Source organism: Ammodytes marinus (assembly GCF_949987685.1).
Source record: "Ammodytes marinus genome assembly, chromosome: 6".
NCBI lineage: Eukaryota > Metazoa > Chordata > Actinopteri > Uranoscopiformes > Ammodytidae > Ammodytes > Ammodytes marinus.
Window position 1 is genome coordinate 9837054 of NC_137235.1, and position 15810 is coordinate 9852863.

A 15810-nucleotide genomic window follows, 5' to 3' on the forward strand; every position below is an offset into this window, starting at 1 on the left:
CATAATCGCTGTCGCCAAATAATGCATGCACCTCCAAATTTCCTTCTCTGACACTTTAATATGGTCTGAAATATGGGTGCATGGATTTATAGAGACGAATATAAATAATGTAAAGTGACATAAATAGTGCAAAGAAATTCAAAATATAGAAATTGTGTAACCTATAAAATATACATAAAATAGACTTTATTTGCACTTGCAATTATGTCTTGATCTTGTTCTCCTTGTCAGATCCATGACCATGGACATATTATAATAACTCAGATATTCATATTGACCGAGATATAATGACTCGACTCTCCAGTAGGTGGCGGTGTGAGCCTTCCAGACTGTGTGAGCTGCCTCCACCATGTCCTCCACCTTTCTTCATAGGTCCATGCAAAGCCACGAAGAAGAAGTGGTGGCGCATCACAGTTTAGCGCTGACAGCTGCCCCCCTCATCCTGAACAACGCTTTAACTTCGCCTCATTATCTATTCACCACGGTTTTCTTATGACATCCTTCACACTCGGCGACCACATTGCACTATGTTTGAGGTAACGCACACAACTTACCTTCTATTCGGGTTTCGATCGCTGTCGTTTGTCGGGATGTAGCTAAACTGTTATAGTTCCTAACCAGCTAGCTGGATAGATACAGTCCGTTAACCTGGTATTCAGGTTTAAGAGGTACTTTGCTAGGTTTGGGTCAACTGGGGTGACATTTGGTTCACATATTTAAAAAAATATATAAATATAAATTAACAACAGCTCTTATATTCTGTGAATAGCTTGATAGCTAGCGTGTCAGCTTGTTTGATATTAAACTAGTGTTGCAGTCAGTGACATGAATAAGTTACAGGCTCCTTAAAATTTCTTAAAATAAATGTAATTAATTAGACTAAAAACAAAGCCATCATTGGTATTAACATGTCGTCAATACATCTTTCGAGTCTTAAACATGTCAGTCATGATCCTATATGGTCACATTAGGACATTTAAGTTTAGTTGTGTATTTCGAATGACTTGAAATAAAATAATGACAATAAAAAGTTAAAAACATTTCAACATTTGAAGTTCTTACTTTTTCACTGGCCCAAAGAAGCACTTTTTTTTGCAAAATTATCTTTAACCCAAAATAATTTATTCTTAATTGGTAAATTATAAAATGGGCTTAAATAATCATTCTCAGATGCATACAATACAATTCAGATTTTTGTAAATTTGGTCTTTTATTTCATTCTGAGTTAAATAAATAAAAAACTTTAATAGTGTTAATCCTATCTCATGGTGTTGACACGTGTCTCTGTCTTTATTTCTTGATAGGATCCTGAACTCCAAGATCCATTGTCACTGAGTATCAATGAAAACTATGATGACCAGAATTCTAAACATCATGATTCCATAAAAGCACCATCAAGCCCTGATTATAACTGTGAGACCCCAGATATTCAAGTAATCATCAAAGAGGAAGAGGATGGCTGGACTGTGAGTGATAATCGTGAGTGCAAAATCTTAAATATCAGCATCATCTTACTTTTTATTATACTGTCTTGTACATCGTATATTGTGACTTCTTACAATTTAGTTGTTGCCTTCTAATGTGAAACACAGATGAGGGCTTGAGCTCAGAGGGAGAAAAAGAGGATACCTCCACACACACCTGTTATCCACACCTCAAGGCATGCGGGAAGGAGAGCTCCATTTCAGACGGAGGAAAGAGACAGCAGAGAGGATGTTTGGTGGAGAAAGACTCTGACGAGCCCGGCGGCCCCCCTCTCTGTGGGCAGGGCTCCTCTGTCAGAGAGAGACACATGCTCACAGACTCTGATCAGAAACCTAAGATTTCCTGTATACACAGGAAAGCGCCGGGAGATGCGACGGTGCATCAGTGCAATAACACCGTACGTGAGACGACCCCCGGTCACACAGTGAACACAAAATCACATCAGAGAACATGCACAGGGGATGAGTGTTACGCTCAAGACCACTGCCTCAACATATAAAAAACAAAGCACATGTTTGCCAACAGAAGCAGAACCACATAAGATTAAAATATCAGCACCTTGCCAAACAGTATACAAACAAATGTTTAGTCCATATTTATTATGTATAATTAAAAAAACATTAGTAATATTGTTGTCAAGTACTGAACAATCTCCTTTTTTCTTAATTGTGACTGAAATCTAAAGATTATTTGCTTATTTTATTTATTCGTCTGTAAATGTCTTTGATAATATCACAGTAGGTTTCATACACAAACCACTCGTTGGAATAGATTTTATTGCACGTATGACTGATAGAATGCTAACTGATTAGTCATGGACCACTTTGCTTAAACATTTTTTTTTAGCATCTAACTTAATGTAAACCACTCCTTATTAATGTCTTTCTAATTGTTTGGAGAAGATTCTAAACCACAAGATATGCAGAAAGTAAAAGCATTTTCTCCTTTTGTTCTTAATTTAGGATTCTCCTGAACACAAGCCCCTGATGTCACATGGACTGAAAATGGAATCAACACAATTAAAGGACCAAACGCTCCATTTGACTGTCAGGCTGCAGGCAGGGGAAGAGGAGGAGGAACTCGAAGAAATTGGTGGTTTAATCAACTCTGATGGAGAAGTGGTTGAATGGGAAGCCAGTAAGTAATTCATAAAGAGCATGTTTACTGCATAGCCACAATGTATGCAAGCAGTGCACATTTATTAAGTTTTAGAGCTTATTAAAACAATGTTTTAAGATTCAGTTAGAAATATAAGTAATAAAATAAATGGTCTGGGAATTGGAAACCAAATATATATACTGTATACTGTATATGGTAAATATTTCAAATATCCAGCCATTTATGGATAAAACCACAGTTTTAGAAGATGTTGGATGTAATTTTACACGTCAGTTATCTCTGAACTTGAGTCAACTCTCTTGATTTTCACAGGAGACAGTCCTGATCGAGGCTCTGATTGCACAGAAAGTCCTCAATCTAGCAAGGTAATGTTGTCTTCGGACGTAATTGATCAATTTAAAATGAAAAGAGCTACCTCTTTCAAATGTATAGAAAGCTGAATATATAGGCATATAGAATTTAACTTGAACATTTATTTTCTAATGTCTGTGCAGAGAAAGGCCTGCAAAGTGTAGTGCTTTGTTTAGGGATGAAGCAGAGATACTGATTAACTGTCTAAAATGATTGGAATGGTAGAGTGTAACTTCTTCTTTTTGGTGTTTTCCACCTTTTAAAGTTCAACATAAAAATACAAAACAGTGAACCAAAACTTAGTTAGCAGAGGACAAATTAGTAATTGAATTACCAGTTGCCTACCATTACCATTGGAGCACTGCTCTCCTGTGCTGCGTCTTACCCGATACAGTTTAGAAAAGCTACACTACACTGCCACGGATTACAGTAGTTTGGATTTGATCTGTAGTAAAAAAGTACATATCTTTAATTGTAGTCTTTAGTGCTGTCACCCAGGGAGGGTCTTGGGGGGGGCGGGGGTGTTTCTGATGGTTTTTAATGATTATGATCACAGGGTGTCGTCCTGTCCCAGTCTCGGCTGCAAGGCCAAAACCAGAGAGACGGCAGTAGTCCGACGCTCATCATGGAAGTTGTGTCTGTGGGGGAGGAAGAAGAAAGGGAAGAAGGGGAGGAGAAAAAGAGAGTAGTAAAGATGGCAGCTGTCTCGCCCTTATGTTGTGGTAAACACAAGTTCAAAATTAAAACAGGTTATAAATAATAGTTATAATGAATGAAAAGTTACACTTTTTTGTTGTCGCTCATAATGTTACCAGAAAAGAGAGCCAGAAGAAAGAACAAGGTTCCCGTGGTGTCATTGGACGTCACAGATGCAGAGAGAGAAGCTCCTACAAGTCCTGGTGAGTCTAGAGATGGTAAAGACAAGAAGACATTCATTATGATGCACATTCACAATGTTTCTTCAAGCAGAGGATGCAGAGGAGTTATAACAAGACTTGCTGCTTTCTGTGTCACAAAGTAAAAAGAAGAGGCAAACGGAAGATTTCAGGAGCTCCAGTTTCGTATGCTGAAGACGTAGAGGAAGAGCCCGGAAGTGAGCGCTCCTCTTGATTTGAATGCTGGTTGACTGTCTGTACTGTGTATGCATCTGAAATTCTGCATGTTATTGTTTTGTTATTAACATTTTAACTTTTTATCTCATAGTATCAAGACGTACCCGAAGGAGGAGAAATGTCCCTAGCATAGTGGAAGCAGAAGAATTCAACACAAAAACTGTCCGCCGTGTTGCAGGTAAGACAGGAAAAGCTTAAATACAGAAAAGGATTGGAGTATTGTTCAAATTAGGTTAATACCTGCGCTGGTCTTCACGTTCATTTCATATTATTTGAAAAAGATAACAAAAATATGCCTACACAGTGGCATGCATATTTGTGGTTGTTTCTTTTCATCAGTGGATCAGTTTTAAGTGTTGCAGGTTGGAGTGTTAAAATAACTAGTTACAAAAAATGTATTAGAAGAACATGGCCTGTACTTGTGACTGACATTTGCAGTAGAGATCAAATCTCCACACTGCAGAACATCCTGTGCCGTGAGGTTTAAGAGTCCTGGTTCTGATCTGCCATATTGTAAATAATATACACATGCAAATTTCACTTTCATGGATTGATAAGCACAACACAAAAATACATTTCCTGACATATAAAACATTTAGAATGTAATGTTGACACCTTGCCTAGATTCATATATTACCAGGTATTAGTTAAGTTTATATTATAGACTTAGGCACTAAACTTTTCTTTTTCTTTTACCAGCAAAACGACCTTACAGAAGAAGGAAAGATACCAAACCAAGTGCTGCGGGACAAGGTGAACACGCAGGTGTTTCTGCTGGTAAGAGCCATTTAAGAAGCCTGGAAATCCAGACCTATATCTAGAACGATAGAGGGTCTGTCCACGATCAATTGACCTTTCCAACTCAAGGGGCGTCACCTACGCGTGCATTTCAAATGCCACTGCACGCAATTGGATAGCACTACGACCAATCAGAGCAATGAACAAGGTGACATATTAAGCCCCGTTCGTTTAGCAAACAGCGGGTTAACTGTTAAATTAAACTTTTGGCGTGGTCGGTCGGCAAAACAGAACATTCCTCTTTCTTGCTAATGATAGATTTGAGTGCCGTCTTCCAAATCGCTAACGCCCTCTGCACACATCCTGCGTCCACCTCTGGAGCGCGTCGCCTTACCTTACTACTGCGTCTCTCTGACTTTTCTCGGACACACATGGAACGTCTCAGCAGCTGCTGCTGCAGCGCTGCTTCTAAAAGCCCTATCTTTCAGAGTTTTCATAGATAATTCCCATTAAAAAGGAAGTTCTTTTGTGTCATTTATGATGCATATGATTTATATTGAGTCTAATATTGAGTCTGGACAGTAATCCGTGCGCCCCATTGCCTTTTTTTTTCTTTTTTTTTCACATTTTCGCTAGTTGGAAGTTTTATTTTGAAAGGGACACACCAGGAAATGGTGAAACTACAGCGAAAGCTGCCGGTATGAAGTCAATATAACTCTCAGCAGAGTATTTCTCTATCAGTTAAAGCAGAGAGACCCGAGAGAGACGCGCGGGTCTTAGAAAAAAATAGGCGAGCCTCCTGAGGTAAAGGGGAGCGTCGCTGCAGACGTGCCTCCGACGTGCATCAGCAGTGCGTCTGAGGTCGGATGTGTGCCCTCTCTAGGTTGATTACACGGTCAGTGACAAAAAGTCAGACGCAGACGCTAGGTAGACGCGCAGTAGAGGTAGGATGTGTGTGGAGGCCGTAAGTGTTAAGGCGAAAGCCGTCTCAAACTCGAACGACATATCCACAGCCATCCACATTACTATCACGGCTTCGAGGGCGCATGTACAGCACTGTCGTCATCCGGTTACGTCCGCCCCAGAGCACCATACATAGGGCTCTGGCCCGCCCATATCAGAAAGAACGATTTGATTGGTAGCTCAGGATTTCTTGACATATTAAATGAGCTTCAATGGAGAGTGTCCAGACCAACAGGCGCAGCAAATTTAATTTGCCTGCGCCTAGCAGCATGTCTGGATTTCCAGGCTACCATTTAAGACTTATTAATTTCAATAAGTTCTCTTCAGCATTAACACAACAGCATTACCTTGTAATTTCACTTTCTTCTCTCCGACACATAGGGAAGAAGCGCCCTGGAAGAAAGATGGTTCATGTTCCAATAGAAATCCCTCCGGAGCTCCTGAAGAAGCCCAAAGAGAAGATAGAGTATCACTGCTTAGTGTGCGGCAAAGAATTCCCCCATGCCTATAAACTGGAGAGGCACGAGCTGGTCCACACAGGAGAGAAACCTTACTGCTGCTCCATCTGTGGTCGCGGGTTCAACCAGAAGGGAAATCTCAAAACGCACTACAAAGTCCACCTAGGTCAGACCAGTTTCATCATTTAAAATGATCCTCCTGGAATACTTGCACCTCTTTTGTTATTGATATTGTTTTTGATATTTAATTAGGATACATTATTCATCAGGGTTAAAGCCCCTACATTTGCCTTTTTCCAGCTGCATCCATTGCACACAGAGCAATACCAGCATGGCGGTTTCATTTTTTCAAACGTAGTCTTGTCTCACATTTTTTATTGCATTATATAATATTTGTAGAAATGGCCCAAACCTTGCAACTTGGAAAAATAGTGCAGTAAAAAGTTCTAAACAATGTAAATATTACTATACCTGGACAGTAAAACAGAATTAGTCTCTCCTTTGTCTGCCCTTAGGTCGTAAGGGCGCTCCGGAACTTGAAGACGAGGTGAATCCCATAGCGTCAGAACTCTCTGAATACCTGAAGTCTCTGCCGGGGGAGTCCAGGATCAGATCATCCCTCCGTTGCCTTGAATGTGGAACAGAGTGCGAGAGTCAGTCGGCCTTACAAGCGCACCACGTCACGACACACACAGAATCTGCCGGGGAATCGGACACGCTCGAGCATGGCCCGTCGCCGCTCCTCTTCTGCCGCCGCTGTGGCGTTCAGTTCGCTGACAGAGAAAAGCTGGAAGAACACATGAAAAGCCACATTAAGGAGAAGCGCTACTCGTGTCCCGACTGTGGCAAGAGGTTCATCAATGAAAGCTACATACAGATTCACCAGCGCATCCACACCGGGGAGAGACCCTTCCTGTGCTCGCAGTGCGGCAGAGGTTTCCACACGGCCTCCTCTCTCAAGCTGCACGAGATGCAGCACTCCGGGGAGCGGCCGTTCGCGTGCTCCGTCTGCGGCAAGACGTTTCGGATCAACTCGTACCTCACGGCGCATTACCAGACCCACATCAAAGACAGACCGTTCAGCTGTAGCGTCTGTGGCAAAGGCTACTCCCGGGCTGAAGAACTGAAGGTGCACCACAGGCTCCACACCGGGGAGAGACCCTACCAGTGTGGAGAGTGTGGCAAGAGCTTCATCTACCGCCAGGGTCTGCGGCAGCATCAGCGCACACATGCCGGAAGACGCATCGGCCCCACCAGACAGCTCGGTAGACCCAAGCAAGACGCCAGGCTGGACATCTAACAGTCAATCTATTGGTGGACTGTTTTTGGTTGTTGTTCATTGTGTTGGGAGATATAACAGTTAACTTGTGCTTCTATCTGGTGTTTTTCCTTCCATACCTCCCATCTACAGCAGAGACGATGACTGTGTCTAAAGAAATATGCGCTCCAGAGTTGTGTATGGGTTGCCAAGAATCATTTGGAAGCTTACTGTGTTGTCTTTCTTGTATTCATGTTTTGTACTCATGTTTTTATGTTTACTCTGCTCTTGTAGCCCATATGTACTATTTGAGTGCCTTTGTATCCTGCATGCCAAATATTAATATTTAATGTTTAAAAAATGATGCACAATATCCATGTTATTTTAAAGTCCATGATGATGTAATACAGACACTTTTTCAGAAACCTGTCTGGTTACTAATCTACATTTGAAACAATATATCCTTACTTGATGAAATGTGTAGGAAGACGTGCAATATTAGATAGCCTAGGGGCCGTCCTCTGACAGTGGGTTTTACGGTAGTACAACATGCTACACAAAAACTCCAATCATAGATGAATGCATAAGTTACTTGTTCTTAAAGTGAGCATTACCATTGAATTACAATATTTACCGCATCAAGTATATTTAGTTATCTCTGACACTCACCAACTTCTCTCTCTTCTAACATTACTCCTAGTATATACAAACATATACCGATGGATAAAAATATCCTGAAAAGCAGGGACGCGTTCTCATTTCCAGACAGAAAAAGTATTGGTATAAAACGAACATCAAATCATTTTGGAGTTTACACTGTGGAGATGCTAGCATTTGGCCCTACACAGAGGAAAATAACCAGGAAACGTTCAAATCTGCTCTGATTCTGTGTCCGTTTTAAAGAGCCTGAGATCTTTCAACTCCTGTCTTGAAGATATCCTGTTGAAAGCACTGCAAGTACACTCCAGTATCGTACAACAAGGTATGCCTTTTGAATTGATGTGGCCTCCAGCACATGTAGAGCTGAAAGGTAATGAGGAGGCGGATGCATCAGCAAAACAAGCTTTACTCAAAGAATCAAGATTCACACATCCCATTAAAGATGGAGTCCGCGATTCTGGAGAATGTTTGTTGACAAAACCACTGTTTGTTAAAATCAGTGAATTTCTCCTTCAGATACATCTGTCAGTCATGAGACAAAGACAAGGGTAATGTGCGTATACAGTTCAAGCAAGATTAGGTCATCAACATCCAACCAGTGAACTCTCATACAGAGAAAGCAATAGTACATGCAATAATGGAGTGTACAAAATTCAGGCAAGAGTCTGAAGGATCAGCTGAGACAGAATGGAGCGCCAGCTATTAATTTAAATAGCCTACTGTGATGAATTTGCCAAGTTGGCCAAGCAGTGGAGTGATTTTTTCAGTTTATAAGACGAACTGGTTAGGGTAGGTAACTGTTTCACTGTAATATTTGGCAAAACTGTCATAATAGCCAGTCAGTTATCTGTAGGTGAAGTGCTCTGATAACAGCCTCGTTTGAGATGTCGCCGTCTGACCTGCGCAATTATGACGCTTGGCTTGCTGAGCGCACAGCATTTTTGCAGCATTTGTGTTGTGCGCTCAGCAAGACGCGCGTCATAGTTGCGCAGGTCTGAGCAAGACGGCTCCAAATCGAACGAGGCTAGTATCTACTCATCCCTTTGCTCTCCCCTGCCTCTGTATGCCGCCCCCAAAAATTGCCACCGCTTAGCCCACACTTTGACCAGTCAGAGCGAGGTTCCGACTCTCAATTCTTATTGGCTGTGGGACTGTCCGTTCACATTTAAACAACGTTGGTGCGTCAGTTGCGTGAGCGTTCACGACATGGTTCACGAGCCTAGCAGTCTGAAAGTTTGGCACTCTACGGCGGACAAAGAATAACAATGTCTTCATCAACGGCCCTTAAATGTCCCATTCCCCGGATACCAACAGCTAAGATAGCAAAAAAACGAGGACAGACACTTGTTGAAAGGACAGTTGCTAAAAGGGAGACGGAGAGAGCTCGAAATAAAACCAGAGTCAACATTGGTGTGGCTTATGAGCGATGGAGAGAGTTACGTGACCTGATAAACTTAAAATCGGACGCCGAGATGGCTACATTTCTTATAGACAGGTAAGGAATAGTGTTATCTCTCAATGGTATATTGTGAAGAATATGTAAGTTGTCTGCTGGTATTGTTTTTTACTAGGCAAAGCCACGATAACCGTTACATTTAAAACGAAAATAGTGGATAATGTGAGTCACGTTTAAAGCTACTTTGACACAACTGCCAAGATAAGCACAGCGAGGGAAGTGTAGCATATTCCATGTATTGTTATTACGTTGTTGCAAATTGGCTGAGCTGCTGAGCTGCTAGCAGCAGCCTAGCTAAGTCTCGCGATCGCTTTAAAGTGACAGTTGCCTTTAGCCTGGCTCCGCCCGCCTACCTACTTCCGCTCAATTTTCATTTAAAGCTGGGGTATGTGATTTCTAATTGGTCAGTTAACATGAGCTGTACACTTTGACCAATCAGAGCGGCGCTCCGATTCTCTGTTCTTATTGGCTGTTGGGACTGTCTATTCACTTTGGCACGACTTGTTGGTGTAGAGCAGGGGCGTGTCAGGGAGGGACCATATGGGAGGGTCCAAAGAGAAGAGTGGAGCAGTTGTGGTATTTGAATTCGAATCTCTATCCAAACTGCCATTTTCTCCCTAAATCCTCCACCCCGGCTTTAACTTCAGTAGTCAAATTCTGTTCAAATGAAATGAAGTACGGTGGTCTGGTAGGTGCAGGCTAGGTTTCCTTGTGCGTAATATATATATGCTATATTTTTAATTCAGATAATTTTTTTCTTTATTGTCCAATCACTGTTGAGCTTGACCTGTTTTGGCAGTTATGAGACCCTCACATCCCCTACTTCATCCACACCATGCAAGCGCAGGAGAAACCTGCCTCTTCCCCCAGCATCAAGCATACATTCAGAGACCCTCTTAGACAGGTGGTCACTACCCCACCTCCGTTTCCCATTAACATTTCCAAATGATTAGGTCACATACAAAACTAAACTGGAGATGACTTTCAGCTGCTGGTGGCTGTTTGGAACAGTATTATGCTGTTGACTTTTTTTATTTTTGATATTTGTAAATAGATTTATTAGGTCTAAATGTACTTCACAGTTTTATGTTATTTAGACACTTTGTTCTTAAAAAATATATACATTTGTTGTAGGATTTTGTATATAATTTTTTATGATCAATTTGTTTAACTTGTTCTGATAAAAAGGCATTTTATTATGTAGTGCTTTTATACTTATTTTAAACTTGTGCTGCATGTAGTCATCGAAGGCCTGTGTGTGTGTGTGTGTGTGTGTGTGTGTTATTTAGTTATTATCTTATTGTTTTATTTTTTAATAAAAAAGCTTTTTACCGCATCTGCCCTCATCTTTTATCCAACATTACACCTGCTGAATGTGCATTGTTATTATGATATGCTATAGTTATTTTGATATCTGCTGTAACCGACATGGGTCATAAAAACAGGAAATTGACTTGTGTGTGTATAAAGTGAACATGTCTTTTCTAAACATTTTTTTTTAATGATGCTTAAAGTCTCCTTGTGAGGAAGCCAATATATTGTCCAAGTGGGTCTGGGTACTTGTTCCGTATCCACCAGAACAACAACTAGGAATGACCACCCTGTGTTCCAGAGCCAGTGCTCCGTATTGCCAAACAACAAACTGCCTAAAGGCAGCAAACCTAAATAGTTTGTTGTCGTCCCCTCGGTCTGGACGGTCAGCCACAGCACGGACATCATTCCAGATATCATTCCAGATACTCCTGGCCAGCCGCAAAAAAAAGAGCTTGGTCCTTCCACTTCTCCACTCCACTAAATTCCGATTCAACGGTGTTCTTAATCACGTAGAATATGGGTATAGTGTAGTAAAGAAGTATTGTTGTTTGTTTGATAATGTTTTATATTATGCCTATGTTTGTTTCACTTCAGCTTTGAGAAAGGGAGCAACATTTCCACACCGTATATGGATGTAAACTCTGGACAATCTCCACCACCCAGGTCAAGCAATGGCTCTCAGTGTCTGAGGTACAATATTTAAATGACATGCTTTTTATTTAATTCTGCATGAAATGTTCAAAGTAACAGATTTGTTAACATGTTATGGCCAACAGTCTTATTCACAGAGCAGATCGATATATATATATATATATATATAATTAATTTTTTTTTTTTTTTTGCAGAGATGACTACAAGATGGCAGAGGAGAATGAGCTTGAAATTAACTACACGTCTCCTATTGAGGAGTTAGAAGTCAGGTATAGTCACTCAATCCAGTTTGTGGCACCCCTACTATTTAGCGGTATTTAGATGTTCATTTTACTTATACTCTCTCAGCTTTTAGAGTATACATTATGAATGGCTTTTGGAGGATTTTTTGTTTTATCTTTTAGCATTGACTGCGAGGACGAAGAACCGGATAGCGACCCTGACCGTGCTGATTCAGACTGCGAAGGTGTTGCCGAGGAACAAAATATCGACACTGGTGGTTTTGATACAGACTCTGGATCTGAGGGAGTGGATAACAACGCTGACAGTGATGATCAAGAAGACACACCAGGCATGTGTGAACAAGAAGCGTCTGTTCGGCAGAAGAGACTTTCATCTGCAGGGGTAAAAAAAGGTGAATAAAAATCAAGGCCTGGTGACACATTGACATTGCACATTACATCAACCATCATGTCATGTTCACTTCTTCCAGTTCTAATGGCATACAACGAATAGTGGGTCCTTATTTAATTTTAATTATAAATGATTGGGCTGCAGCACCACATTATTTAATGGAATATATACAATTTTAATGACAGTCCGATCTACTTGTGCTGTAATGATGTGGCACTGGTATTAATAAGACTTTTAGCTTAGGCGTTCACACAATCATCAATTAGTTTAGTTTTTGGCTTCTGATGTAGCGGCTTGTAATGCATCACTGATTAACTTACATTCTTCAAGTAACCAGACACACTGCTGGATATGGTAAAAACATAAATCTCATAACTTTGTTTCTTTATTACCTTTACCACATGTTGATGTGTTTTTTACCTTTTTATTTTATTTTTAGAAGAAGATTCAAGACTGCCCCAACCTGAACACAGCAGTTTACATGAACAGACTGAAGAAAGGCCACCGGAGGCACCGACACAATACGAGGGGCTTCCCAGACCCAAAAAGACCAACGACTGTTTAACCTGTGGGAAAGTGTTATCTAGCAATGACGCTCTGCAGCGACACCTCGTGATCCACTCTGGGCAAAGACCTTTCAAGTGCTTCATATGTGGAAAAGGATTTACCCAGGCGGGAAACCTCAAAACACACATGAAAGTTCACAAGGGTGAGAGGCCTTTTTCTCTTTGTTTGAGGAAAGCTCATGTCATACTATTACTTATTACCCTAATAACTTGTAGCTCTGTTAATTTGCTTCATCTACAGTCTTATGCCAATAAGTGTTGTTTTTTATTGATGTATAGACATTACAATTGATTAATTTTATAGAATAATATATTTTAAATTTTGGTAATGTAGTGACTGCTCTTAGGGCTAGTTGGTAAACTACTGTAGATGGTGAGTTTGTGGCAAACATGCTAGCCAGCCGGGTGGGCTACTCAATCACAGTTTCACAAGCTTCTCTGTACTGTGTTGTTTACTCTTGTTTTGCATTGTCTTTTAGACTTGTAAAATATTTTGTTCAATGAAGAGTCATTGAAAAGGGAAAAATGCTCAGGTAGCAAGCCTGTTACATTATTCACTCAAGGGTCAAATGTAAACTCAATATATTCAGAAGACTTTCTAGCATCCACTCCTTTCTCATAACTTTTTGCCAACCGTGTCACTTTTGTGGAGCCATTTATACTCAGGAAGTGGTGGTTTCATTAAATTACAACAAAGGAAAGCACTTTTTGTAGATTTACTTTGTCCATGCAAACAAACCCTTCAATATTTTTTTATATTCTTTTTAGCTCAATTTAAATGTGTTTAATGTTTTTACAACCATGCCTTTACAACAGTTGTCTGAAAATAAATTAATGTGACTATAAATGTGTCTGTTTTCTCACAGGAGAGGTACACAATTGGACATTATTACAAGAGAAGACTGCTCCTAAAGAATCCCCTATATTAGTTAATATCTGTGGAGAGTGTGGCATGGACTTCCCTCAGAAAGAACAGCTGGAAGAACACCGCCAGAGTCACAAAAAGCCTTACGCATGTCCAGACTGCAGCATGACTTTCAAACACGAATTTCTTTTAAAATCACATAAGCTCGTTCACTTTGCAGGAGCTTTCATCTGTTCAGAGTGCGGAAAGAGTTTTATGACATATACTTCTCTAAAAAAACACATAATGATCCACAGCGGAAAAAAGAATTTCCGCTGTAAGCAGTGCGGGAAAACGTTTTCAAAAGCCTTGAACCTCAAACTGCACCTCAAGACCCACACTGGAGAGCGACCTCACCTCTGCTCAGTTTGTGGTAAAAGTTACTCCAAGAAAGAAATCCTGAAAGCTCATCTGCGAGTTCACACTGGAGAGAAACCGTATACGTGTGAGAAATGTGGCAAGAGCTTCGTCTACTGTTCAGGTTATCAACGGCATTTGAAGAACCACAACAAGAAACCAAAACCTCCAACTTACCCGCTTGGGCGACCAAAACAGCAGCAGTTAGTTGTCAATGATCAGTAATGTCACATTGGAATTCAGCCCATGTTATATGAAAGTGAAAAGGAAAAATATTACAGTTTCATCTGTTTGTCAATGATTGAAGTGATAAACAAAAATCAACATGATGGTAATCACATTCAGTATAACAGGTTACAGTCACCAGGTAGGCTACTTGTACTGGACTGGTATTTCAGAAAATAAATTATGATATACTGACTTACATTTTTCCTTTTCACATTTTCTTTTTTAAATAAACATGCATGGTCACAGTTGCAAATGTGTCTAGTCTTTCATGTTAATTGCAGCCTTGGAGCTAGGTTCTAATATTAAGCACTCGTTTAATTTTTTTAGCAGGCTATTTAATTATGTTGTCAAGTAGCCTAACTTCATTAATGTATGATGTAACACCTTCTTGGTTTAGCAGATTTAAATTTCAATGTAAGACAATATTCTGGGCCAGATTGTTAGGTTCGACTACTAGAGCAGGATGGATGATTAATGAGACAACACAGTAAGTTTAGTTTTATGATGTATTAGTGAAAGATTTATCAATAACAGTAGAGATCTTCACTTTCAACATATATCTTTCTGACACAATAGAAAAAAAACACATATAAACAAATAAATCACATAACCTTGGGCCCAAGTAAAAAAAAGGATAAAGAAAATGTACCCCGGGGTATTTTAACTCAGACCGTATGGTGTTAATCACACCAATAAGTTATGAAAGTTCCGTAAAGAGTTCTCGTTGCACGGTATGCAGAAGAGTAGTGGCGTGCGAATCCTACCACTAGTGCAGGGCATTAGATAACTCACAGTCCAAAGAATTTCAACTCAATTCACTCATCACAGTGGATCCTGGTTCAGTAGTAGCTCGCCATCTTTGGACTGGATGTGGATTTCGAACATCAAAAGAAAACCTGACCTGTATAACACAGCCAGAATAACATTCAAAAACCTGCATTCAAATTGCTTATTTAACAGTCAGAATAATTCAAATCTACATTCAATTGTCCTCATAACTCATGTTGCATGTATCACTTTAACAGTGCAAACATTCATTAATTCACAAAAAGAAAATATTGACGAGGCATTTCTCTTACCAAAGGGAAAAAGAACACACTGGGGCTCTCCCGCAGCATCAAAATGGTGCCCGCGTGGCGGCGCGAAACAACTAAAGAAGGCAAAAGCCTCTATTAAGTACATTTATCACACAGTTCACAAAATACATCTCAATGCACTTCAAAATGCACACAACCTCTTCAACATTAATCTAACTGGTATTGCTCTCATAAAATGTGAAAAACTAATTAACTACGTCGTGTAGAAAACACCATTTTTACACTCTCATATAGACAGGCTTAAACAGCGGCCATTGCCGTTAGCATATGTTTAGCTTCACACGTTTATGATTCAGACAGTTAAACTCACCAAAAGAAATTACGTAACTTCACGTCTATCCAAAAAGAACAGCGTCGCTCTGACAGTTAGTTAGTTTGAGGGTATTCTGATCAAATTCAGTAAACAAAACAGTTGCTTGTTCGGTTCTAGCTCGGAGCATTAACGACAACGTGTGTGTTT

The 15810-nt window shown here is 40.2% G+C and overlaps 2 protein-coding genes across 4 annotated transcripts; both read left to right on the forward strand.

Moving 5' to 3' along the window:
• The first annotated feature begins 397 nt into the window (after positions 1-397).
• On the forward strand, positions 398-7889 carry LOC307251808 (uncharacterized protein). Of its 3 annotated transcripts, none has more exons than XM_080029225.1 (12): positions 398-536; positions 1305-1479; positions 1593-1882; positions 2448-2622; positions 2917-2969; positions 3512-3677; positions 3771-3854; positions 3974-4048; positions 4159-4245; positions 4767-4844; positions 6150-6392; positions 6742-7889. In XM_080029225.1, the coding sequence occupies exons 1-12, from the start codon at positions 528-530 to the stop codon at positions 7524-7526; spliced, it is 2220 nt and encodes a 739-aa protein (XP_079885351.1). In that variant the 5' UTR covers positions 398-527; the 3' UTR covers positions 7527-7889. The 3 variants fall into 3 exon arrangements, with proteins under 3 accessions (XP_079885351.1, XP_079885353.1, XP_079885352.1); XM_080029227.1 differs by having other exon boundaries at positions 4767-4820; XM_080029226.1 differs by having other exon boundaries at positions 3530-3677.
• A 1494-nt stretch (positions 7890-9383) lies between these two features.
• On the forward strand, positions 9384-14401 carry LOC307251761 (uncharacterized protein). The gene is made up of 6 exons (XM_080029172.1): positions 9384-9639; positions 11509-11604; positions 11760-11834; positions 11970-12199; positions 12638-12907; positions 13631-14401. Exons 1-6 carry the CDS (start codon positions 9410-9412, stop codon positions 14248-14250), a joined length of 1521 nt encoding a protein of 506 aa, XP_079885298.1. The 5' UTR covers positions 9384-9409; the 3' UTR covers positions 14251-14401.
• Positions 14402-15810: the final 1409 nt, after the last annotated feature.

Bases quoted from the DNA above. Each gene is read 5' to 3' on its own strand.
- LOC307251761 (XM_080029172.1), top strand. From the start codon at position 9,410: ATGTCTTCATCAACGGCCCTTAAATGTCCCATTCCCCGGATACCAACA. The intron at 11,605-11,759 runs GTACAATATTTA...TTTTTTTTGCAG, and splicing joins AATGGCTCTCAGTGTCTGAG to AGATGACTACAAGATGGCAG. The intron at 12,908-13,630 runs GTGAGAGGCCTT...GTTTTCTCACAG, and splicing joins ACACATGAAAGTTCACAAGG to GAGAGGTACACAATTGGACA.
- LOC307251808 (XM_080029225.1), top strand. The intron at 1,883-2,447 runs GTACGTGAGACG...TTCTTAATTTAG, and splicing joins TGCATCAGTGCAATAACACC to GATTCTCCTGAACACAAGCC. The intron at 3,678-3,770 runs GTAAACACAAGT...TAATGTTACCAG, and splicing joins TGTCTCGCCCTTATGTTGTG to AAAAGAGAGCCAGAAGAAAG.